Genomic DNA, 25,323 nt, shown 5'->3' on the forward strand with positions numbered 1-25,323 from the left:
CCTGCATTAGTGAAAAGAATATTACCCAGGAGCTAGGACTCATAACTAGCTTTGAGAAAAAGTAAAAGAGTGAAGTCATTGTCCTGACTGAGTTTATATATAACTGAGAAGATGAAGAGGAAGTAAATATTGTGAGGATCTATTATGCATGACCCAGATTGGGCACTGGATGTAAATTATCTAATTTAGTCCTCACAAAAACTCTGTAAGATAAGATCATTGTTGTCTCTATGTTACAGGTAAGGAAACTCAGAATAATTTGCTCAAGAACACACAGCTAATACATGGCAGAGCCACTATCAGCATCTAGGTTAAGGGCCCACATTATCAACAAGTATTCTATATGGCAAGCATTTTGTATGTGAAATATGAAAAAAGAAACTTAAAGACTGATACTCAAAATTGCATATATCCATCCCACTGATCTTCAAACAACAACACAATATGAGTTTATTTTCATAACTATGGCTTAATAGCTTTGCAGAGAAGGCAGTAAAATACATGAATTAGAGCTCATGCTCTGGAGTCAAGACTGCCTCAAATGCCATCCAGGCTCTACTTCCTAGCAGCTGTGTTTCCATGGTTACTTTATTACTTCCTCAGAACTTTAGTTTTTTATCTGTGAAATACAGTAATACTGTATTTTAGAGGGTGAATATAAATTATTTAATACTTGCAAAATCCTTAATGAAGTATACCACTACTGGTAATTAAAGCAACAAAAGCCAACGAACAAAAAAACTACAAAAAACAGCATTACTTACAGAAGCCAGTAATCTTCCATCTTCCTTCATGGCAAGATAGCGGTTTGCACAGACTCCTTTGATGGACACAACCCCTCTCTCTTCTGCCTGAAGTTGCAGTTTGACTGTAAATAATGGGGGAAAAATTACCTTTGTAGCATCACAGAAAAAACAGCCATCTACACACTTATGCAATATAAAGACAAGAGCAACCAGCTAATCCACTCTGGAGGACTGGCAAGGTGGAGGGAAAGGGGACGGGTGTCAATTAGATCATACTCGGATGAGACCCAGATGCTCTAGAGCATGAGTGCTCCCAGATTCCCTTCTCACTCTAGTGTCAGTGAGCAGAGAAGAGTGGCAGAATGGGGAAATGTTTTCCTTTGATGTGTAATTAGTCTCCACTTGGCCTGTTAACTGCTTACATATTTTTAAAAAGTGAACATATTGTTAAAGTACATAAAAATGTAAACCACTTGTAAAAATTTCCACACTACTGCCTAAGTTTAAGCTTTTTATTTTTTTTTTAATGTTTATTTGAGAGAGACAGAGAGCAAGAGAGAGAGAGAGCACATGTGCACATAAGGGGCAGGGGGCTGGGGTGGTGGTGGCAGAGGATCCCAAGTGGGCTCTGTGCTGACAGCAAGAGAGCGGATGAGGGGCTCAAACTCACAAAACGGCAAGATCATGACCTGAGCCCAAGTCAGGCGCTTAACCATTTGAGCCACCCAGGTACCCCTTAAGTTTAAACTTTTTAAGTTATTTTTAACCAATTCTTCACAAATAAAATACAATTGCTCACTATTATCTTTTGGTTTGTTTTTCCTTGAGTTTCTTTTTTGTTTCAAACTTTTCTGTAAATTCTAGTTAGTTAAATAGTGTAATATTGGTTTCAGGAGTAGACTTTAGTGATTCATCACTTCCATGTAACACCCAGTGCTCATCACAACAAGTGTCCTCCTTAATGCCCATCGCCAATCCAGACCATCCCCCCATCCAACACCCCTCCATGAACCCTGTTTGTTAAGACTATGTTTATCTTCCCTTTTTCCTTCCCCTGTGTTCACCTGTTTTTTCCTACACATCTTATTTCTAGCTTCCCTCTTTTAAAATTGTTTACTTTTGAAAGAGAGAGAGAGACAATGTGAGTAGGGAAGGGGCAGAGAGAGAGGGAGAGAGAGAATCCCAAGCAGGTCCACGCTGTTAGCACAGAGCCCAACGTAGGGCTGAAACCCCACAAAACTGTGAGATCATGACCTGAGCCAAAACCAAAAGTAGGACACTTAACCGACGGAGCCACCCAGGCACCCCTAGCTTCCCCCTTAATACAATACCAATGCATTTATCTTTCTTGAAAGAGGGATTGTGATGTATAGCTATTTTAGTTTGCAAATATCTATGTAGTGGAAAACTAAAATGCTCATACTTAATTTGCTTTTACAATGTGTTGAAAGATTTTCAGAATGTAAGATCTTGAAGAGGGTGACCTGTTATACTGCATTATCAGTATTAAGCAGACCGTAGTAGGAAAAAAAATAGATATTACATGATTATAATTATGCCATAAGAATAATTATCTAATTGATTCAAATAAAAATGAAGTTAACATCTTCTGTTTTGCTATTCAGAGGCAGCATTCTCCTGCCCAGAACAGTATTCTCCAAAATGTATTTTGGCAAACAGAGGTTACATATAAAAAACAGGTTCTGGGGCCAAATAAGTTTAGGAAAGTCTTGGTTAAGCCAAGTTAACTCTTTATTACCTTCTCACACCTTTGCTTCTTATAACTTGCCTTATAAGTCACCATAAGAGGGTATACACCATAAGAGGGTAAGTTTACATTGTTTATATAAAATTTACCTGGTGTCAGAATGAATTTTTGCATTCAACATATCTAGGACATTCTCAAGAACAACAGAAAAAAAAGCAGTAAATATTCAAACATTTAGAAATCAGCATAATATTATTTAGATAACATTACAAAGTAAGTTAATTCTCACAGGCATTCCAGGTAGCTAGGGAAACATGGCATAAAAAAGCAATGTTTGAAAGATTCTGGAATTATTATTCACTTTGTTAGATATTATTATGTCATATAATTATGTTTTAAAATTTTCTCTATCAAGCAGAGCAACATACAGGTAAAATAAGACATAACATCTGGGATTAGCTTAAAAACATTTTAGCAACCAAAAATAACATATTCTAGCAGCCAATCATTTTTTTTTACAAAGTGGGCAGGATATTTTTGTTATTATTTTTAAATAAACATCTATTTTTTAGAGAGTGTGTGTGAGTGGGGGAGAGAGGCAGAGAAAAAGAGAGAGAGAGAGAGAGAGAGAGAGAGAGAGAGAGAATCTCAAGCAGGTTCCATGCTTAGCGTGGAGCCTACTGCAGGGCTCAATCCCATGACCTTAGGATCACGACCAGAACCAAAGTTGAGTCAGATGCGTGACTAAGCCACCCAGACAACCCTAAAGTGGGCAGGATAAATAAAACAAGATTGACTAACCTATGTCAATAGTTATTAGAAGCATGGGAGTTTATTATTCTATTTGCACTAGTTTATGTCTTTTTAGTCTGTTGAACATTTAATGTGTGATTCTCTTCTGTATATCAGTCATTATTAGATTCCAGACAGCACAGCATTAGGTAAGCCTGCAGTTACCAGGCAAAATTGTTCTGCAGAATCTTACAAGATAATACAAGGCAAAATGAATATAATCAAAACATGAAAACTAAACAAGTTCATAAAGCCTTTTTCACAATACAGGGAAATGTAGAAAATAAGATTTATTTTTAATAAATATAACCAAAATTATCTTAATGATTATGAGCAAAATCCTTATATACAACTCTAAAGTGATCTAGATAAGCCATATTATGAACGCATTTATATTTCTTTTTAGCTCAGAAGGTTGCATAAAGGCTCATGAGGCAAGATTGCATAATCACTATACTTTCTTCTGGTGCTTTATCAATAAAGCATAGCCTAGCTCTAGCCCACCATCATTAAGTGTGTATTAATGGTCATAAGGGAGATTATGGATAGTAATCTCAATAACCAGTGGCCAATGCCAGTGACTCAATACCCAGAGTAACATCATTGATTGATTCATCAACCTTTTAGAGATTCCTTGGGTATTATTCCACACTAGGCAATTATCACTCAGTAAGTCACTAAAAATTAAGTATCAATTGTAGATGCTTAAAAAAATGTTTCCACTGCCAAATAATTATATGCACTTTAAAAATAACTACAGGGGTGCCTGGGTGGCGCAGTCGGTTAAGCGTCCGACTTCAGCCAGGTCACGATCTCGCGGTCCGTGAGTTCGAGCCCCGCGTCAGGCTGTGGGCTGATGGCTCAGAGCCTGGAGCCTGTTTCCGATTCTGTGTCTCCCTCTCTCTCTGCCCCTCCCCCGTTCATGCTCTGTCTCTCTCTGTCCTAAAAATAAATAAACGTTGAAAAAAAAATTAAAAATAAAATAAAAATAAAAATAACTACAGCCTAAAACGACAAGCTGTAAAGCCATAAAAGTCATAAATTTTCTTTAAAAACCCATTAAAACTGAAATGCAAAGTAACTCAAATGAACTAAATTCCATATACATATGATCCCTTCTCAAAAACAGAAATGACTAACTGCTTTTATCTCTGACAGAGGAAAGAATAAACCTGCCAAAAAGGGAAGTATGGAGATACCAGCTGAAATTTTACTAACTCTTAATAGCTGTTGATGTGAAGAATTAGAATTCTGAGGAGCTCTAATCAAAGAACAACTCCATATCCACCTGCTGGTTCCCTCTCACAGAGCTTGCACCTAGTGGACAACCACCACATATCAAAGGTTGGGACAGAACAGAAAGACTGAGAAATCTTCCTAAAGTACCTTAGGCCTTTGCTGAGTGCAAAGCAGCAGGCCACTGAAAGAGGGGAGCAGGACAAAGCTAAAGAAGATTCCTCTGACAGGCACTGAGCTGTCACCAAATGCAAAGCAGGATCAAAAGAGCTCTTCCAAGATAAAGAAAGCCAAGGGTTGAGTTCAAGAGTAAGGCTAACCCCTGACCTACCCAAACAGTTGGCAGCTGGCTATAAGGCAAACTAGAATACAAAAAATCTACTCAATTAACCCAAAAGAAGAAAGGAAATGAGAACCATAAGGACAAAGAACAGATGGGGGAAATTAGAAAACAAATTCCAAGATGGCAGATTAAACCCAAACATACCAATAATTACCTAAAAGCAAATGAATACATTTAAAAGAAAAAATTCTCAAGATAAAAAAGATTTAACTGTGCTGTTTACAAGAAAAGCACATTAAATACAAAGACACAGGAGTTGAAAGTAAAAATGTGGGAAAAAAATATAAAATGTACACCCTAAGTGTAAGAATGCTGGTATGACTATATTAATATGACAATGTGGACTTCAAAGCAATAGTATAAATAGAGATGAACAAGGTTATTGCATGATGCTAAGAGGGTAAGATACATCAATACATAATAATCTTAAATATGTAGATAGAACAATAGAATCTGAAAATATCTGAAGCAAAAATTGACAAAAGAAATGATCAATAAGTATATGGAATATATAAGTAACATCTACCAACTTGACCTGATTTTTTTTTTTAGATCAGGTAGCTTTCATTCACCTGAGACTTTATTCTCCTATTAACATCATAGTCTTTTGAAAACTGCTAAAAAAATAAATAAATAAACTGCCAGCATGGTAAGCTTGCTTATGCTTATTTGCCTAGTAGACTTGAATTGTTCAAATCAATTACCTCCAGCTAACAAGTTCTTTCTCCAAAGTCACCATGATATTAATATCAAGGGCTTTTGTCCTAAACTATTGGGTGCTTCTGGTTCCTTTGTTTTCTTTAACAACCTGTAATATGTAGTAATTCACAGATGATACAATTCATTTAAAGTGCACATAAAATTCAATGGTTTTATTATAGTCACAGAATTGTGGAACCATCATTACAATCAATTTTAGAACGTCTTCACCATCCCATATGCTTTAGTACTCACCAACCATGTCCCCAGGACCACCATCTTCAGCCCTAGGCTACCATTAATCTACTTCCTGTTTCTATAGATTTGCCTATTCTGGATATTTCATATCAATGGAATCATGCAATATGTGGTATTTTATGACTGGCTTCTTTCACTTACTATAAGGTTTTCAAGGTTCATGCACATCGTAGCCATTATCAGTACTTCATTTGTTTTTATTGCCAAATAACATTCCATTGAATAGATGAACCACATTTGATTTACCCATCCATCAGCTGATGAACATTTGGTCTGTTTCCAATTTTTGGCTACTCTGAACTACGCTATGAACATGTTATGAACATGCTACACAAACAAGATTTTATAGACATATTTTCATTTCTTCTGGATATACACTAAGAAGTCAAGTTACTGGATCATATGGTGACTATGTTTAATCATTTAGGAACATTCAGACTATTTTCAAAGCAACCATTTTACATTCCCACTAGAAACTGAGGGTTCCAATTTCTCTACATCCAGACTACATTTGTTAAATTCTGTGGGGTTTTGTTTTGTTTTTTCTATTTCTGTTCTTGTTTTTATTATAGCCATCCTAGCTGGGTATGAAGTGTTATCTCATATTTCTGATATGCATTTTTCTGATGGGCAGTAATATCAGGCATCATTTCAAGTATTCATTGACTATTTGTATACCTCCTTTAGAGAAATGTCTATTGAGATCCTAGGCTCACTTTAATTAGGTTATCTTTGTATCAATGAGTTGTAAGAACTCTTTATATGTTCTACACAAAAATCCCTAATCAGATATCTGACTTGCAAATATTTTCTCACATCACGTGGGCTGAATTTCCACTTTCTTGATGTTGTCCTTTGAAGCATAAACATTTTTAGTCTTCATGAAATCAAATTTATCAATTTTGTTCTTTCATTTTTTGTGCTTTTATTGTCATATCTAAAAAAACACTGCTTAATCTAAGGTCATGAGGGTTTACACCTTAGCTTTTCTCTTGAGAAATTTAGTTTTATCTCATCCATTTAGGTTTTGAGTCATTTTGAGTTAATTTTTTTTTTCAACGTTTATTTATTTTTGGGACAGAGAGAGACAGAGCATGAACGGGGGAGGGGCAGAGAGAGAGGGAGACACAGAATCGGAAACAGGCTCCAGGCTCTGAGCCATCAGCCCAGAGCCTGACGCGGGGCTGGAACTCACGGACCGCGAGATCGTGACCTGGCTGAAGTCGGACGCTTAACCGACTGCGCCACCCAGGCGCCCCTTGAGTTAATTTTTAGTATGCAGTATGAAGATCCAACTTTACTCTTTTCCATGCAAATACACCACCAAATTGACACTTAAAGGTCAGTTCACCCAAGCAGAATATGCATTCTTTTTAAGGAATATGCCCAAGAATAAATTACATATTGGCCATAAAACAAGTCTCAGTCCATTTAAAAGGATTGAAATCAAACAAAGTATTATATTAGAAATTAGTAACAATAAGTTATCTAGAAATCCCCCAAATATTTGGAGATTAAGCAATATATTTCTTAAAAAACACACACAGATAAACCACAAGGGAAATTAGAAAGTATTTCTAATTGTATGACAATGGAAACTCAACATGCTTAAAGGGAAAGCTATAGCTTTAAGTGTTGATACTAGAAAAGCAAAAAATTATGAAAATCTAAGCTTCTACCCCAAGAACTAGAAAAAGATTTTGCCAATATTATTTTACTTTATGTATATTTTTATTCCTATTCCAGTTAGTTAATGCAGTGTTATATTAGTTTCAGGTGTACAATATAGTGATTCAACACTTCATACACCACCCTGTGCTCATCATGACTAGTACACACCTTAATCCCCATCACCTATTTCACCCATTACCCCAAGCCCCTCCCCTCTGGTAACCATCAAATTGTTCTCTATTATTAAGAACTACAAAAAGATTTCTAAATAAGACTTCTAATCTCAGGCCCAAAGTAATAGCAGAGGGAATAGTTACTATGTAAAAAGTATACACTTGAATATACATGGAGTAGAAAATTAACCCAGAGTTAGTTAAAATATTTTATTTTCATATACCTTTTGACATTTTGAATTTTTTCTTGGTTGAGCATATGTTACTTTTATAAGAACATAACAATGCTAGCATTGTCAGTTTTAAAATAATCTAGAATAAAACATAAAGTGTGTACCATGTTAAACATGACTATGAAAATAATCACATTTATGAGTTACAAGAGGGAGTGGACATTTCTCAATTAAAAGAAACATAAGAGACATATGAATAAACGCAATGTGTAAACCTTGTTTGAATCCTGATTAAAGCAAGTATTTTTTTAAATTTTTGTAAAAAAATAAAAGACCATAGGGGAAATTTTAAAACTAGCTGGATATTTTGTGCTTCTAAGGGAATTTTTAAATTTTTAGGCATGAGAATGGAACTGTTACTATTTTCTTAAGGTCTCATAGCAATACATATGAATCATTTATGTATCTGATATGTACTAATACATACATATCACTTATTTATTTATATGATCATTCTTTAAAATTTTTTTAAGTGTATTTATTTTGAGAGAGAGAAAGAATGACCAAGGAAGGGACAGAGAGAGAGGGAGAAAGAATCCCAAGCAAGCTCCAAGCTGTCAATGCAGAGCCGGATGCAGGGTTCGAATTCACGAACCATGAGATCATGACCTGAACTGAAATCAAGAGTCAGACACTTAACCTAGGCTGAGCCACCCAGGCACCCCTACATAATCATTTTCTAAATTACTTGATGAAATGATATGTCATCTAGTATATACTTCAAAACAATGCAGTACCAGGGAGGGGAAAAAGAGCTAGTGAAGGTACAGATAAAACAATTGGTCATGTGATGATAACTGCTGAAGCTGGGTGATGGATACATAGGGTTCATTATACTGGCCCTTCTATTTTTGCATATAACTTAAATTTTCTCTAATCAAAGGTTTTGTAGGTTAAAAAAGAACAAAGCAAGTAACCAAAGGCAGCTCATTGGACAATTAGTGTTAATTTGGTTGGAAACGTATTGAAGGGTATTTTCTTAGATAATTAGGCCTGCTATAATACAGATACCATAGACTTGATGACTTAAGTAAACACTTATTTCTCACAGTTCTGGAGGCTGAGGAATCCAAGATCAAGATGCTATTAGCTTTGGTGTCTGGTGATTTAAACAGCTCTCATCTCTCTGTGTCTTCACTAGGGGAAAGGGGCTAAGGAACTCTGCGGGGTCTCTTTTTTAAGGACACTGATCCCACTCATAAGAGCTCTGTCCTCATGACTTAATCAAATCCCAAAGGCCCCACCTTCTTTTTTTTTTTTCCTTTTAATTCGAATATAGTTAACTTACAGTGTTAGAGTAGTTTCAGGTGTACAATTTAGTGATTCAACAATCCTATACATTACTCAATGCTCAACAACGTAAGTATATATTTCTTTTAATTTTTTAAAATATTTATTTTTGAGAGAGAGACAGAGCACAAGCAGGGGAAGGGCAGAGAGAGAGGGAGACCGAAGCAGGTTCCAGGCTTGAGCTGTTAGCACAAACCCCAACACAGGGCTCCAACTCATGAACTGATCATGATCAACTCATGATCATGACCTGAGCCGAAGTTGGACACTCAACTGACTGAGCCACCCAGGTGCTCCTATATAAGTGTAGTCAATCCTCTTGACCTATTTCACCCATCCTCCCACGCACCTCCCCTCTGGTAACCATGTTTGTTCTCTATAGTTAAGAGTCCATCTTCTGGTTTGTCTCTTTTTTTATTTCTTAAATTCCACATGAGTGAAATCATATAGTACTTGTTGTCTTTCTCTGATTTTGCTTAGGATTATACTCTCTAGCTCCATCCATGTTGCTGCAAATGGCAAGATTTCATTCTTTTTTAATGGCTGAATAATTTTCCATTGTGTGTGTATACACAAACCACATCTTTATTCATTCATCTATCGATGGACACTTGGGTTGCTTCCATAATTTGGCTACTGTAAATAATGCTGCAATATACACAGAGGTGCATGTATCCCTTTGAATTCGTGTTTTTGTATTTGGGGATAAATACCCAGGTGTGTGATTATTGGGTCATAGGGTGGGTGGTTCTATTTTAAACTTTTTCAGGAACATCCATCCTGTTTTCCACAGTGGCTATACCAATTTGCATTGGTTGATGTGACTATTTTTGTGCCAGTACCATACTGTTTTCATGACTACAGCTTTGTAGTATAACTTGAAATTGGAGATTGTGACACCTCCAGCTTTACTTTTTCAAGATTGCTTTGGTTATTTGAGGTCTTTTGTGGTTCCATACAAATTTTAGGATCCTTTGTTCTAGTTATGTGACAAATGCCGTTGGTATTTTGATAGGGATTGCATTGAATTTGTAGACTGCTTTGGGCAGTATGGACATTTTAAAAATATTTGTTCATCAAATCCATGGGCATAGAATATCTTTCCATTTGTTTGTGTCATCTTCAATTTCTTCATCAGTGTCTTTTAGTTTTCATAGTCTTTCACCTCTTCAGTTAGGTTTATTCTTAGGTAACTTACTATTTGTGGTGCAATTGTAAATGGGAATGTTTTCTTAATTTCTCTTTCTGCTGCTTTATTATCAGTATATAGAAATGCAACAGATTTCAGTTCTGAATTCATTTATCAGTTCTAGAAGTTTTTTGGTGAAGTCTTTAGGGTTTTCTATATATGGTATCATGTCATCTGCAAATAGTGAAAGTTTTGCTTCTTCCTTACCAATGGATGCTGTTTATTCCCTTTTCTTATTTGATTGCTGTGGCTAGGATTTCCAGTACTGTGAGAGTGGACATCCCAAAGGCCCCACCTTCTAATACCATTACATTGGGGTTAGGACTTCAATGTATGAATTGGGTGAGAGGTGAAACACAAACATTCAGTCCACAATAGGTATAAAAACTATGTTTATGTTCCAGATAGAGTCCTTCAGATACTCTACAGATTCCATACAATGTGAAATTCCAGCTAGTACTCAAAAATACTGAACAGTACGGTCCAGTGAAACTAAATTTGGTTGCATTCAAGTTAGATTTTTAGTTGTCACTGTTCCATGTTACACTGGCTTCATGAGGAGGAAAGATACAATAATCATATGTCAGATTTAGAAGACTCTTAATAAGTAAAGCCATTGGATCTTATGACTTAGAATAGGCATTAGCCAAAGACACGTTTCATTTGCTGGAAGGAGAGTGGGGAGAAGGGTTTCTTAAAGAAATAGTTTTAAATATTAAGTATGTTAAGATAGGAAACGAAATGAATTGCATTATATTCCATATAAAGAGTACACTGTAAAATTTTCCACACTTCTCAGGAAAGAAAATATAACAAGCAGACAAGCCTGCGAAAATCTGTTCTGAAAAATGGAAGATGACTTAATCATCAACTCTTCTGAACCATAAAAATGATTGATTCTGTCTATGTCTAACCAGGGAAGCGATCATCCTCAGCCTAGTTTCTGGAAATGTAAAATTTATATTTTTATACTTACATAAATGTTAAAACCTTGATTTTCACCTTACATAAAAATAATACACTATTTTAGTGCTTCAATCCAGGTTTTCAGTTCTATACTTATAAAGTATCTACCATAGCTCTTAAAAAAAAAAAGATATTTTCTCCATGAGAATACTATGAAGCTTGCACTTAAAAAGTACTTAATAAGTGATTATAAAATAGAACATTCGTTTTTGTTATATAATAAGTACTATTCTGTGGCACACACTGAGCTAGACTCTGGAATTATAATCTACTCTGGAAAACCTTCTGTGGTCATTCCCTCCTCCCTGCTCTCCTCAGTTTATGATAGGAACCTTCTCCTCTATACTCTCATATTATCCTGTTTTCTCCACTTGGAACAATTATATATCACATGTGTCTTTCTTTCCCTGATTGTAAGTTTCTTGAGGGCAGGGAGATGTACCTTGCCCATCTCTACATCCCATGCTGTAGCACAATGCCAGGCATGTAAGATTGCTTAGTGAATGTTTGGTGGATGAAAGCATCTCATGCAAGACAAAAATGGATGAAGAAACAATTGCAGCAATGCTCTTGGTTTCATACTTGAGTTTTATACAGGCTCTATGAGAAGTACAGAAAAGGACATGTTATTAGATGTCAGGAATCTTTCTAGGAGGGATGAGATTTCAGCTAAGTTTTAAAGGGTTAGTAGGAAATAATTTCATGAAGAAGGTACAGGGTAGGGAGACAAGGAGGAATGATATTCCAGGTAGAATGTCATTCCAGAACTGAGGTATGAAATAAGCCACATTTGTCCAAAATAGCCAAGTCCTAGACAGCTAAAGCAATCAGCAAAATGCAGACTGAGAGATTAAAACACATATTTAAAAAGCAAAACTAAAGTAGAATACTTAAGGATTCCTATCGATACGATGAAACAATAATACAAAGAAGTTATTAAAATAAAAATCTATAGGAGCACCTGGGTGGCTCAGTCAGTTGAGTGTCTGACTCTTGATTTTGGCTCAGGTCATGATCCCAGGGACATGGGATCCAGCCCCACATCAGGCTCCATGCTGCACATGGAGGCTGCTTAAGATTCTCCCTCTCTCTCTCTCTCTCTCTCTCTCCTCTGCCCCTCTCCCCATCTTGTGTGTGCACTCTTTCTCTCCAAAATTAAAAAAAAAAAATCAGTCCACTTTTATTGAGAAGGAAAGGGACTGTGATTGAGACAGAGAACATGGGCTTCTAGGGTGGCTGACAAAATTCTGTTTTTCGATCTGAGTGACAGTTACAAGAATGTTCACCTAGTAATAATTCATTAAAGTACAAGATGTTTTATGTGGTTTTCTGTATCAATGGTATATCTATGTTGTAAAAGCAAAATTACTACACTAAGAGACCTTTTAAATTGGGCCTTGAACACTGATTTAACCCAGGTCATTACAGCAAGTTGGAGACCACTCACTATACTGAGTTTTTGAATGCACAGAAATCCACAATTTTGATAAACACAGACTAAGCTTATAATTCAACTTTCTTTTCTGTTATAGCAAACAAAACAAAACAAAACAAAACAAAACTACAAACCACAAAATTGATGGATCTCATCATTAGGCAAGACCTTAGTAGTAAATTAGTCTCATCATTGTACAATTACATTTTAAATCCTATCTACAATATCCATAAGAAACAGCTGTCTTTTACTTGAAAATCTTCAGCAAAGGAGAATTTATACAGTCTTTCTAAAATATTGGGTTATGCAATCAAAGGAACAGAAATTCTGATCATCATAAGTAAACAACGCAAATGCTTAAGTGCTCAGATTATTAGCACTTGACACATTTAATTCTGCAGTAAAACTAAAATGTCAAACTATTATTTCAGGGTTATTTCTACTGCTCAAAACATTCTGGAACTCTTTTTTTTTTTTTTTTTTTTTTTTTTGGAATTTGCCCCAGAATTTGCATTGTTTTCTTTTGAATATGCTCAAGTATGATAAATCTTAAACTCATAAACACCAATTCGTTAGAGCTGTGAAGGAGGACTTCAAGATCATCTAGTGTACTTTTCTCATTTATAAATAAGGAAGCTGACATTTAGACAGTTTTGTCCCTGGTGAAAGAATATCATTTTTGGAAACTGTCAAGTCAGTATTTCCAAGAATGGTGAATATATTTATACACTCGTTCAATAAAGATTTTTTAGTTACAGCTATGTGCCAGGTACTGTGTGCTAAGCAATAGGAAGCACAAAGCAAAAGACAACATTGGTCTTTGACCGTGAAGAACATGCCGTATTGTCAAGGAGAAGAGCAATTGTATACACATAACTAAACAAGCTCAATACTTTAAGTGCCATGAGAGAAATACACACAAACTACCTTGAGAGTTCTCAGTAAGTGCATTTAACCCAGCCTGGGAAATTAATGGTTTCCTGGGAGCAGTGACAACTGAATGGAGACCAAAGGAATTAGGAGTTAGTCAGGAAAATAGAGTACAAACCAAACAAAAGCAACCTTATACAACTTCCAAAGGAGAAAGGGAAGAACATTGCATATATAAGGAACACCAGGTTCTTAGCTATGGCTAGCACAAAGGGTGAGAGTGTTGTGTGTGCTGTGGAGAAAGGCATCATGGGACAAGATGAGGTGATGAGGCCAGAGGCTCTGAATAAAGTGTTAAGGAGTTTGATAGTGTGAAATAATGAGAGGTTTAAATGAAATAGCTGGTAAACATGTCAGAAATGAAGGAAATAGAATTAACAGGAGTGGATAGGAAGGGAATGAACGGAATGGAAGTAAGAGAAGGCAGGGAAGCAAGGAAGGAAGAGAAAAAAGAGGAAGAAAAGGAGGGAGTTCAGAATGAGTCCCAGGTTTCTCTACCTTGGATAACTGAGAGATTATTGAGATGGGAAATATGAGAGAAGGGACAAGAGAAGACAATGAGATATGCTCCCTTAAGACATATTGAAAATCTGTGAAAAATCAAGACAGAGATATCCAGAAGACAGCTATATGAATCTGGAGCTCAAAAAATAAATCTAAGCTAGAAATAAAGATTTGGTAATTGTAGCAAACAAACGCCTGCCTTGGGCACAGAGGCTGTACCCAATCCACATAGGGAGCTATAAAATGGACGAGATCCTCCAGAACAATGTGTAGCAGGTGTGAACTAAGGACAAAGGAAGAATCTTGGTAAGTATCAACATTTATGGGAGGAGTGAAGGACGTAGAGCAAGTAAAGCCTGGGTAAGAGTGGTCAGCACAAGCAAGTAAGTACAGAAAGCTATGTATATACGCATCTGGTAACCATAGCACGCGCGCGCGCACGCACACACACACACACACACACACACACACACACAGAAACTAAGGGACAAAACTGCTCTCCTTTGCAGATGGTACAATTTTCTACGTTAAAAATCAAAGACTAAAAAATTCAATGTGAGGGGCGCCTGGGTGGCGCAGTCGGTTAAGCGTCCGACTTCAGCCAGGTCACGATCTCGCGGTCCGTGAGTTCGAGCCCCGCGTCGGGCTCTGGGCTGATGGCTCAGAGGCTCAGAGCCTGGAGCCTGTTTCCGATTCTGTGTCTCCCTCTCTCTCTGCCCCTCCCCCGTTCATGCTCTGTCTCTCTCTGTCCCAAAAATAAATAAACGTTGAAAAAAAAAATTTTAAAAATTCAATGTGATATTCTGGACTGGATCCTGGAAGAAAAAAAGGACATTAGTGGAAAAAGTGCTGGAATCCACACAAAATCTGTAGTTTCGTTAAAAGTAATGTGCCAGTATCAGTTCTTTTAGTTTTGACAACAGTGCCACAGTTATATAAGAAATTAACCTTAGGGAAAGCTGGGTGAAGGGCATAGGAGAACTCTAAAATCTTTGCAACTCTTCTGTAAATCTAAAATTATTCTTATAGGGTCACCTGGATGGCTCAGCCAGTTAGGTGTCTGACTTCAGCTCAGGTCATGATCTTGTGGTTCGTGGGTTCAAGCCCCATGTCAGGCTCTGCGCTATCAGCTCAGAGCCTGGAGCCTGCTTCAGATTCTGTCTCCCTCTCTTTCTGCCCCTCCCCCACTCACACTCTGTCTCTCTCGCTCTCTCAAAATAAACAATAAAAAATTTTTTAAATCATTTCTAAAGTATTTTAAATGTCAAAATAAAATACAAATGAACTATTAGAAATAATTGAGCCAGGTTGCTTGATATAAGAATATATAAAAATCAATTGAGTTTCTGTAACTCACAACAAACTGATAGAACATGTGATTATTTAAAAAAAAAAAAAAGATAACATTTGTGATAATAACTAAAGGTACCTAGGACTTTTATGGAGAAAATTATAAAACTTTATCAAAAGTCATTTTAAAAGACTTAAAACGGGAGGTATGAATGCTTACAAATGAAAAGACTCAATATAATTAAGGTATCACTTATCCCCCCAAATAATCCATAAATTTGATGAAATCCCATAAATTTGATGAAGGGAGTAGTCAAAAGTAGAGAACCAGGAAGAGTAAAAACCAAGTGAAGACATAATCTCAAGTGGGACCTTCAAAAAGCCCTTCAGGAGCAAATGGTACAAAAGAAGACCAGTAATTTGACCAAATAGTATTTAGTGGATTTAACCACAGTAAGAATTTGGGAACAGTGAATGCAAACAACTTCTTCAAGAAGTATGACTGAAATAAACCACAGAAATTAGAATGTAGTACTCGGAAAAAAACATGGTGTCAAATTGCATGCATTTTGGAGTCAAACGGAACAGGACTCTGAATCAGGCTTCACCAATTGCTGGCTGAGCTTCCCTTCTCACCTGCACAATGGAAAATAGTTGCTATTACACAAGGCTACAGTGCAGATTATATGATATTAGATCTCTCTCCATGTATAACAGTTTCAGTACAGAGTAATCATCAACTATTTTGGCCTCCTACTGTACTTATTTCTTTTCTATTGCTTTGAGATTCAAGGAATTATATTTGTTAGGAAACCTTGTATTTGAGCACGAGAATATCTAGGAGAGGGCAAATATGACCTACAAAATGTGCCCGGACATCTTATAAAAATATGTCATTTATCCTATATATAATGTCTTATCATAGTGAGACTGGTTCTTTACTTACAGCAAATAAGTTAATAGTTTCACTATTCTCAAAGTAAATGATACTGCAAAGAAGACAAAGACATAGGATTTCTCAACCTGTCATCCCGTGTTTATTATTCATTCATTCATTCAAGTGGTATTGGTTGCCTGTTGCATGTCAGGAATATACTAGGAGCTAGAAATACAACTGTAACCAGGATATACAAAGTCTCTGCCCTCACAAAGCTTACGTTCTAGTAGCAACTGCACAGCACTCCTTTCATTGTGCCAGCATTAATGTTATTTGTCATTTAAGTAATTTCAAACTGAAGCAAACAGAAATTATCAATTTGGTACATGAAGACAATCAGTAAAGCAGCTAATACTATATTTCAAAGTTCATTATATTGGTCTGCAAGTGACAAGTACTCCTATTTCCTGGCATCCTCCTCCCAGAACCCTGAAAATATTTTAATTTCTTACTCATTCAAAACAAACTTTTAACTTTAAAACTGGGTGACAGAGTGTGTTAGCTTTCCAACAAAATTATGTTTTTGAGTTAAAAAAAAAAATACATTGGATCAATCCAATTTAATCCTGAAGACCAGGCACTGAAAAAGCCTAGGTAACAAAAGAAACTCATTTGCTGAAAATGAAAACCTCTAAATCTCTCTCTCTCTCTCTCTCTATATATATATATATATACATATATGTATATATATGTGTGTGTGTATATATACATATATATATACATATATATATATATATATATATATACATACATACTACTTGAGATAATAATCAGATAAACAAAGATCAGCAACCTAAATTTCTTCCTTCCTTTTTTGTGAACAAAACACAAAAATGACTAACAAGTTTCACATAGCCCCTCTCATTAAGCTTTCATTTTTTACTTTCCTTTAGTATAGCATCCCAGAACCCCAAACTCACATCCCATTTTCTTCACAACTGACTAGTTAAAATTTATAGATGAGAACACTGGACACACAGATGGTTCTTTAAAGTTCTTAGCAACTCCTCAGTTTGCAAAGAAGATTAAATTGAATATAATATGAAAGAAAATGGGAAGGAAAAAAAGAAGAGCGGGAAGAACCTTAGAAATCCATGAATTCCAGGGCACCTGGGTGGCTAGGTCGGTTTGGCAACCCACTCTTAATTTCAGCCCAGGTCATGATCTCAGTTTGTGGAATCCAGCTCCATATCATATGCTTGGGATTTTCTCTCTCTCTGCCCCTCCTGCTCAGGCTTTCAATCCCAAAATAAATAAATAAACTTTAAAAAAGGCGGGGGGCGGGGAGGGAGCACCTGGGTGGCTCAGTAAGTTAAGCATATGACTTTGGTTCAGGTCATGATCTCATAGTTTGGGAGATCAAACCCGGCATCAGGCTCTCTACTGTCAGCACTGAGCCCACTTTGGATCCTCTGTCCCCTTCTCTCTCTGCCTCTCCTCTGTTTGTTCTCTCTCGCATGCTCTCTCTCTCTCAAAATAAATAAATAAACTTAAAGAAAAATCAAGAGATCCATGAATTCCTTCATTACTACTCAGCTGGGACATGGCTTTACGAACCCAAAAAATCTTTCTGTATATCAATTCCTATTTAATCAATTCTATTTTAGTAGTAATTGTTTTTATTGTGGGACTTAAATCTGTATGACAAAATATCTAAAACAGTTTAAATAAAAATAAGTGTAATATATTAAATGTGAAATAGGAAATTTCTTAGCATAATTATTTTTTTTTAAGTGTTACCGTTTAATTTCCACAATCATAAAAAAAATGAAAATCTACAGCTGATTCATGCCAAAGACAGGACAGTTGCATGCAATTCTAATGCACAAAAACCTACAAAAGTCAATTTCCTCCAGTATCTCCTCTAGGGGATCTCCTACTTCATGACCTAAAATGGAAGCATTTGGGCTAGCTAAGCTACAGATAAAAGCAAGTGTAACACAAGGCCCAAATGGCTGTAAATATCAGATGATTCTCAGCTCTTCTAATAACACAGCTGCTTAAGAACGGCAATTGGTTTTACTTCTAGAGTGGCATCAGATACTTAAGTCAGACGGATAGCAAGAAAGAGGGAAAGACTATTTGGTATCCTTATGCATTCCAAAAGGTCCAAGTATAATACGGGGGTCAAAGCAGGGCTGCACGTAACTTCAAAGACGGAGAGAAAAGGAGACTTCACAGTCCCAACATCCATCAGTTAATAGTCACAACAGGTTGATAGGTAAAGAAAACACCTCCCCAGACCCTTTCACAGCTTCCAGTGGATCCAGACGTAATCTGACTGTCCTAATGTCAGGGAGAAGCCTGAACCACTCTGCCACCAATGGCACTTCTTGGCCGGCATTGTGGAGGTGGCATAATCAGGCAGGAAAATTCCGTCAACCACTGGCAGGAGCATTTTCTGGCAAGAATAACTGCAGTAACGATGTCTTAGTAATCTGGATTTCAGGACCCCACACAGTCTCTTCGCACAGCAACACAAAGCATCAGCAACAGCATGCATCTATAAATATAAGCGTCTACCAACAAAAGTTATCAACCCTATAAAAGTGTTAAGTGATCTTTTCTCCCCAGAGGCCGACTGTTAGAGAGGTTTCTAAACATAACTTTGCCACAAAATTATAGAAATGGAGAATAGATTGGTGGTTGCCAAAGGTGGGGTTAGGGAATTGAGTGTGACTATAAAAGGGCAACTTGAAGACTCCTTGTGAATGCAGAAATGTTCTGTATCTTGACTGTGTCAATGTCAATATCCTAGTTGTGATATTGTACTAGGATATTGCAAGATGTTATAATTGGGGATAACTATACACAGAGCCTCTCTGTAGTATTCCTTACAGTTGAATGTGAATTATAACTACCTCAAAATAAATAAAATTAATTTTAAAAAGTCAGCTTAGTTAAAATCTCAGTTAGTTTATGGGGCACCTGTGTGGCTCAATCCGTTAAGCATCTGACCAGCTCAGATCATGATCTCGCGGTGAGTTTGAGCCCCGAATTGGGCTCTGTGCTGATAGCTCAGAGCCTGGAGCCTGCTTCAGATTCTGTCTTCCCCCTCTCTCTCTGCCCCTCCCCCACTCATGCTCTGTCTCTGTGTCTCAAAAATAAATAAAAACATTTTAAAAAGTTAAAAAATTTTTTTAATTTAAAAAAATCTGTTTAATAATTAACATTTGAAATAGGTATTTTCAGATAACATAGATTTAAGAGAAAAAATAAAAGCTAAGTAATGTAAAGAAGATGTAAAGCTTCCCATAGATATTATTTTTACTCTAACTTCAGTTTCCATGGTAAAATAGAAATCGAAGAAATTAGAGAACCCACAGGTAGAACAGCCCCTAGACCAAACAAGCGGCCTCCACTGTGTGTTGATATTTTCATTCCACAACTCATTGTTGACTCACTATGAGCTCAGTCCTATCTGGGCACATGAAATAAAACACAATGCAGCTAACCCCTGAATAACACAGGTTTAAATTGTGTGGTTCCACTTGCATGTAGAGTTTTTACAGTACAGTACTGTAAATGTATTTTCTCTTCCTTAGGATTTTCTTAATAACATTTTCTTTTCTTTAGCTTACTTTAAGAGTACATTATATGATACATACAAAATACAAAATGGGCATTGACTATTCATGCTATTGGTAAAACTTCTGATCAACCCTAAGCTATTAGTAGTTCAGTTTTTGGGGAGTCCAAAGTTATATGCAGATTTTCAGGGGGGAAGGGGAATCAGCACCTTTACCTTCCACAGTGTTGAAGGGTCAACTGTACAATACAAGAATCTGATGTAGAGTTTCATTTAATACTAAATTTTAATTTTATTCTAATAATCATAGGGAAAATGCATGAAATGACTCAAAAAGGAATCATTTGATTATTTGAAAATTCTTTTTTTGTTGGTTTATTCTACTTCTCAAATGCTCAATTATTCAGAGGCTGATTATGTGGTCTGTGGGCTCTCCTATCACCACGGGTTCTCAATTTCTCCCATTCTCTATTCTTCATAGCCTCTGAATAGTTCCACTAGAAAGTGAAGACAGGGGGCAAAAGGAAGAAATATGCTCAAACACCCTTTGTGCTACCTGTTCGTTGTCATTTTTATTAAGTTTATTTATTTATTTTGAGAGCGAGAGAGAGAGAGAGAGCGCATGCACACGAGCAGGGGAGGGGCATAGAGAGAGGGAGAGAGAGAATCCCAAGCGGGCGTCATGCTGTCAGCACAGAGACAGATGCAGGGCTTGAACTCACAAACCATGAGATCATGACCTGAGCTGAAACCAAGAGTTGGATGCTCAACCGACTGAGGCCCCCAGGTAGCCTCCTCTTTTGTGGTCATACTAAAACATTATGTGGTGGAAGAGGATTATATAAAGACAAGACAAAAAGATTTTTTTTGTGCCTCATATAGCTGGATGTTTACAGATTTTTCTAGTTTTCGTTAGTAAAAAGAACTCCAAGAACTGTGTCTGTGAATACAGAACATGTGGTCGTATCACATTCCTCTGTTATCTCCTACAATGTTTACTGAGTTAACAGGAAGCTCATTGGCCCCTGGGGCAGGCATCTGGACAACTTGTGAGGAGATTTCTTCCAGCAGAGGCCTTCTGAGGCTGGAGGTGGAAGCATCAGGCTTTAGAAGAGCGGCTCTGTTGTTACAGACCAGCAGCAGACAGGCCTTTGAGGAAGTCAGTATCCTAACATGGAACAAACTGTTGAAAGTCGGACTTTCAGTCAGGGTTGGCCACTGCTATAGCTGAGAAATATTTTCTCTGAAAAATAACTGCTATTTCTAAGTTTTAGTTCTATAATACAAATCAATTCTTAAAAAAATCCTTAACCCCTTCGGTTTGTCTGAGTCAATGGAGTCCAGGATTCAAGGAACACTATGAAAAGACTTGTACTAAAAGCAGTGTGGCAAACTCGAAGGCCTACAGGGACTATGCAAGTGAGAGAAGAGTGAAGCAGCTTGATAATAAGACTAAGGGGAACAGGGGGGATTGAGGATTGCCCTGGACCATGGGCTATAGGACACATACACCCAGCTAGTGGGGGCAGCCACTACTCAGCACCACCCAAGTGCAGAGTTTGAATCTCCCCCCTCTCCCCGGCCCATCTCCTCTCCCTCCCTGGCCCCAACAGTCTGTGATGGGAATTTGGCTTGTAGGTCACCAACTTGACATCCATGTTCCAAAACCTATTAACCTGGCTGGAGTACCCTGAATTCACAAACAGCTCAGATAAGATTAACAATAAAAATATAAGCTGCCACAAGCAAGTATTTTTGCAATCAGCCCAACATACCCAAGAGATGGAGCACCTCCTGATTACAGCCTTTTCCTGGCAGTTCTTTCTTTTTGAAATGCTTTTGTGAAATGCTTCGTGGATGATTTGAGAGAGCCTGAGGTTTCTCTGAGTTAAGTGCCCCATAGAGATAATGCAATGAGCTTGTTTGGTCATGCTCCTCCCCTAGGGTTGAACGCCAATTAGCTGGACTGTTTGTGTTCCTGGCACTTTTTTCTGGATTGAAGAGTTTGCATTCATCTACAAAAATCACACAATTCAGGCAGCTCCAGAACAGAAAACAGAGCAGCAAGTGTGTGCCTGGGAGAGGAGGAGCTTCGGCGGGGAAAGGCAAGTAGGGGCACAGGGTGGGGAAGGGAGGCTGCCCAGAGTGTTCCAGTTATTTAACTACACTCTCCCACACAGTCATTCTATTTGACTGGTAAAATCATTAGGAAAACACCTTTCAAAGCAGGCTTACGACAAGAGAGTTTTATTTGACTCTCATGAAAATAGCCCAGGCAGCACGTCTCCCAATCAGTGACGAGCATTGCTACAGCCTCCACTTTGGAAAACCCTGATTCCAGCCAAGAGCGCAAGGCCCATCTCCAAAACTTCTGAGGAGGCCCTCCCAAGGAAAATTCTTCCCTGCATCCCCTGCATGACATAGCTGGGTGGATTTAGTAGGAAGTTGGAAACAGCTCCTTTGCCTGAAAGTCTGTAGTAAGAAACAGGGCCCCTTCTTCAGCTGTGCTGAGAATTTTAAAGGAAACAGGATCACGGTTAAAGAAGATCATGGTTCCACCCTGCAAGAACGCTGCTGCTTTGAGGTCCAAGTTAGAAAAGTTAAGTGGACTACTCTGAAGTTGAGTTCTCTAAAACAGGATATTTGAAATTATAGCTAAAAACTGGAGAAGTGGAAAAGATTTTTAAAAATGTTTGCCATATCCTTATACAGTATCTTGATTACTGAGGTTAAATATGATCATTGGTTTCACAAAAATACTATGCCCTGGGGGAGTGCTTGGGTGGCTCACTTGGTTAAGTGTCCGACTTTGACTCAGGTCATGATCTCATGGTTCATAAGTTCGAATCCCACATCAGGCTCTCTGCTGTCAGCACAGAGCCTGCTTCGGATCCTCTGGTCTCCCAGTCTCTCTTGTTCTTGGTCTCCCTCCCTTGCTCATGTTCTATCTCTTTCTTTCTTTTAAAATAAACATTAAACAAAAAATACTACGCATTGGAATGGAAATGAACAGTATCAAAATAATTCAGCAAATAACTGATTATGCTTGTTAAACCTTTTTAGGTTACTGCCTTTCTATGCTTATTACTTTATTTTTCTTCTTATTCTTTTTTTTTTAAGTCTATTTTATTTATTTTGAAAGAGACAGACAGACAGACAGCATGAGTGGGGGAGGGGCAGAGAGGGGAAGAGAGAATCCCAAGCAGGCTCCACACTGTCAGCACAGAGCCCAATGCAGGCCTCAAATCACAACCGAAACTGAAATCAAGAGCCCAGTGCTTAACTGACTGAGCCACCTAGGCTCCTCCTACGTTTATTACTTTAAAATGTTGTTTCTTCAAAAGAACAGGAAGGTAGTCTACCAATGCCCTATTTTAAAATTTTTATCGGATCCAAAGGCTCATCGATCTAAAAAAGAAAAAATAAAATGGCTTTCTCTTCACACATTCCTCACATGATTTATATGCTCTACCCATAGAAGAAACAGGTACTTTTACTGTGCAGTGTAACTAGCTAAGCCTTCATTCATCCCAGCCAGAGTCTCAATGTTTAGAGTACATGTATTGAGTGCTTAACAAATGTCTATTTTTAGTGGTGATTTCAAAAAACTGTATCTCTCTTCATTTAATATGTAAAAATACATCCTTTTATTTGACTTTGCTGAAGTTGTCTATTTAAGTTCATACGTGCATGGATTTAACTAAGTTTTTATTTACACTCTTCATCCAACACACATTTATGAAGCACTCATTGTGTACAAAGCACAATTAGAACATACACTAGAACATACACCTTGGCAACAATAAAAAAGACTGTGGGAGGAAAATATATGGATGTATGACCCAACTGAGTCAGGAGTAGTGCAATTATCAAAAGACAGTTCAAGATTTAAAAAAAATTTTTTAATGTTTATTTTTGAGAGAGAGAGAGAGAGAGAGAGAGAGAGAGCAAGAGCAAGGGAGGGACGGGGGCGAGAAACAGAATCAGGAGCAGGCTCCAGAGCCCAATGCAGGGCTTGAACCCATGAACTGAGAGATCATGACCTGAGCCAAAGTCACATGCTCAACCGACAGTCACCTAGGTGCCCCGAAGATTTTTTTTAATTAAGGAATTCCACCAAAGGGGACTTAATTTCTAATCCCCTGAAATATCTGATCCCCCTTTTCCTCCTGATTTTCAAAAATACAAATAGCAATAATAAAATCTCTTCCACTTCATCTGGTTTTCAGGATTTTTGCTCTGCCTCCATATTGGCTGCCTCCACTCCTCTCTGTGTTCTAAGATATTTATAATGCAAACAAACTTTTTTTATTAAGTACCTTCTCTCCTCACTCTGATTCTGAAAGGCAAATGACATACAATAGTTAAAAAAAAAAAATGAGTTGTATAAATGGAGTAGGGTCTGATAAATAAGGGCCTCAGGAAAACAAGCAGGAATGTTAGGTTAGTACAAGAACTGTAAATATACTGCAGGTTCTTCAAAAAATGCATCAGATTAAAAGTAGTATTTTAAAAAAAAAACTAACGGGAAGTCTAATGTGGCTGCTCTTGTGTAAGATAATAAGCATGTGGACTTTGATGGTGGCAATGAGGGTGGAGAACAAAGGAATAAATGCGAGGGTTTCATGAAGTCTAAATTTTGGTTAAAAAAAAAGAAGGGGGAAAAGTTGTATTTATGTTTCAGCTTAGAAATATGAAAACTGAAATGGAATAATTTGGGGAGAAAGTTAATAAAATAAGGATATCCAGTTTATGATGCAGCACCAATTCCACGTGCAGCAAAACAAAACAAAAACAACAACAAAAGAAAAAAAAAACAATGAATTGCTCATTTGATTGGAAGTGAAGTTATTTAGGTTCAAGGTAACAGAGTGACGTCCAAATGAAGATGTTTTCCAGACAGCAGAAATTTTGAAACTGGATGTGGTAGACTTATTTTGGTGGCTCAAATGAACCACACCTTTTGATAGTCATACCTTGTGTAGCCTCTCCCATACTGACTCTACTCTTGGGTCACATTGACTGAAGTTGGTCAATGGGACATTAGCAAACATGATGTAAACAGTGCTTACATATTGGAGCTTGCTCTCTTGGAAACTTTGCTCAGGAGATCCAGCCACTCTGTAAAGAAGCCCAAACTAGTCTCATGGAAAGACCACATGAAGAAATAAAGAGGTCTATAGGCTTCCAATTACCCCTGCCAAGGTGACAGACATGTAAGTAAAGCCATTTTAGATATTCCTTACCCAGCCACCATTTGACTGCAGATGCATGAGAAATCCCAAACTATAATAACAGAAAAACCATCCATCTGAACCACAGTCAATCCATATAATCATGAGAAATACTAAGATGGTTATTTTAGGCCATTAGATTTCAAGATGTTCGTTAGAC

The 25,323-nt window shown here is 37.3% G+C and overlaps 1 protein-coding gene across 2 annotated transcripts in view; it reads right to left on the reverse strand.

The window, feature by feature from the left end:
- The window catches only part of FGF2 (fibroblast growth factor 2), a 66,121-nt gene that overhangs the window by 12,786 nt on the left and 28,012 nt on the right, over positions 1-25,323 (reverse strand). For both annotated transcript variants that reach the window (XM_045468271.1, XM_045468264.1), the window contains exon 2: positions 765-868. In XM_045468271.1, coding sequence (XP_045324227.1) covers positions 765-868 — 104 coding nt within the window. The remainder of the gene's footprint in view (positions 1-764; positions 869-25,323) is intronic.

This window comes from Leopardus geoffroyi, chromosome B1 (assembly GCF_018350155.1).
Source record: "Leopardus geoffroyi isolate Oge1 chromosome B1, O.geoffroyi_Oge1_pat1.0, whole genome shotgun sequence".
Lineage (NCBI taxonomy): Eukaryota > Metazoa > Chordata > Mammalia > Carnivora > Felidae > Leopardus > Leopardus geoffroyi.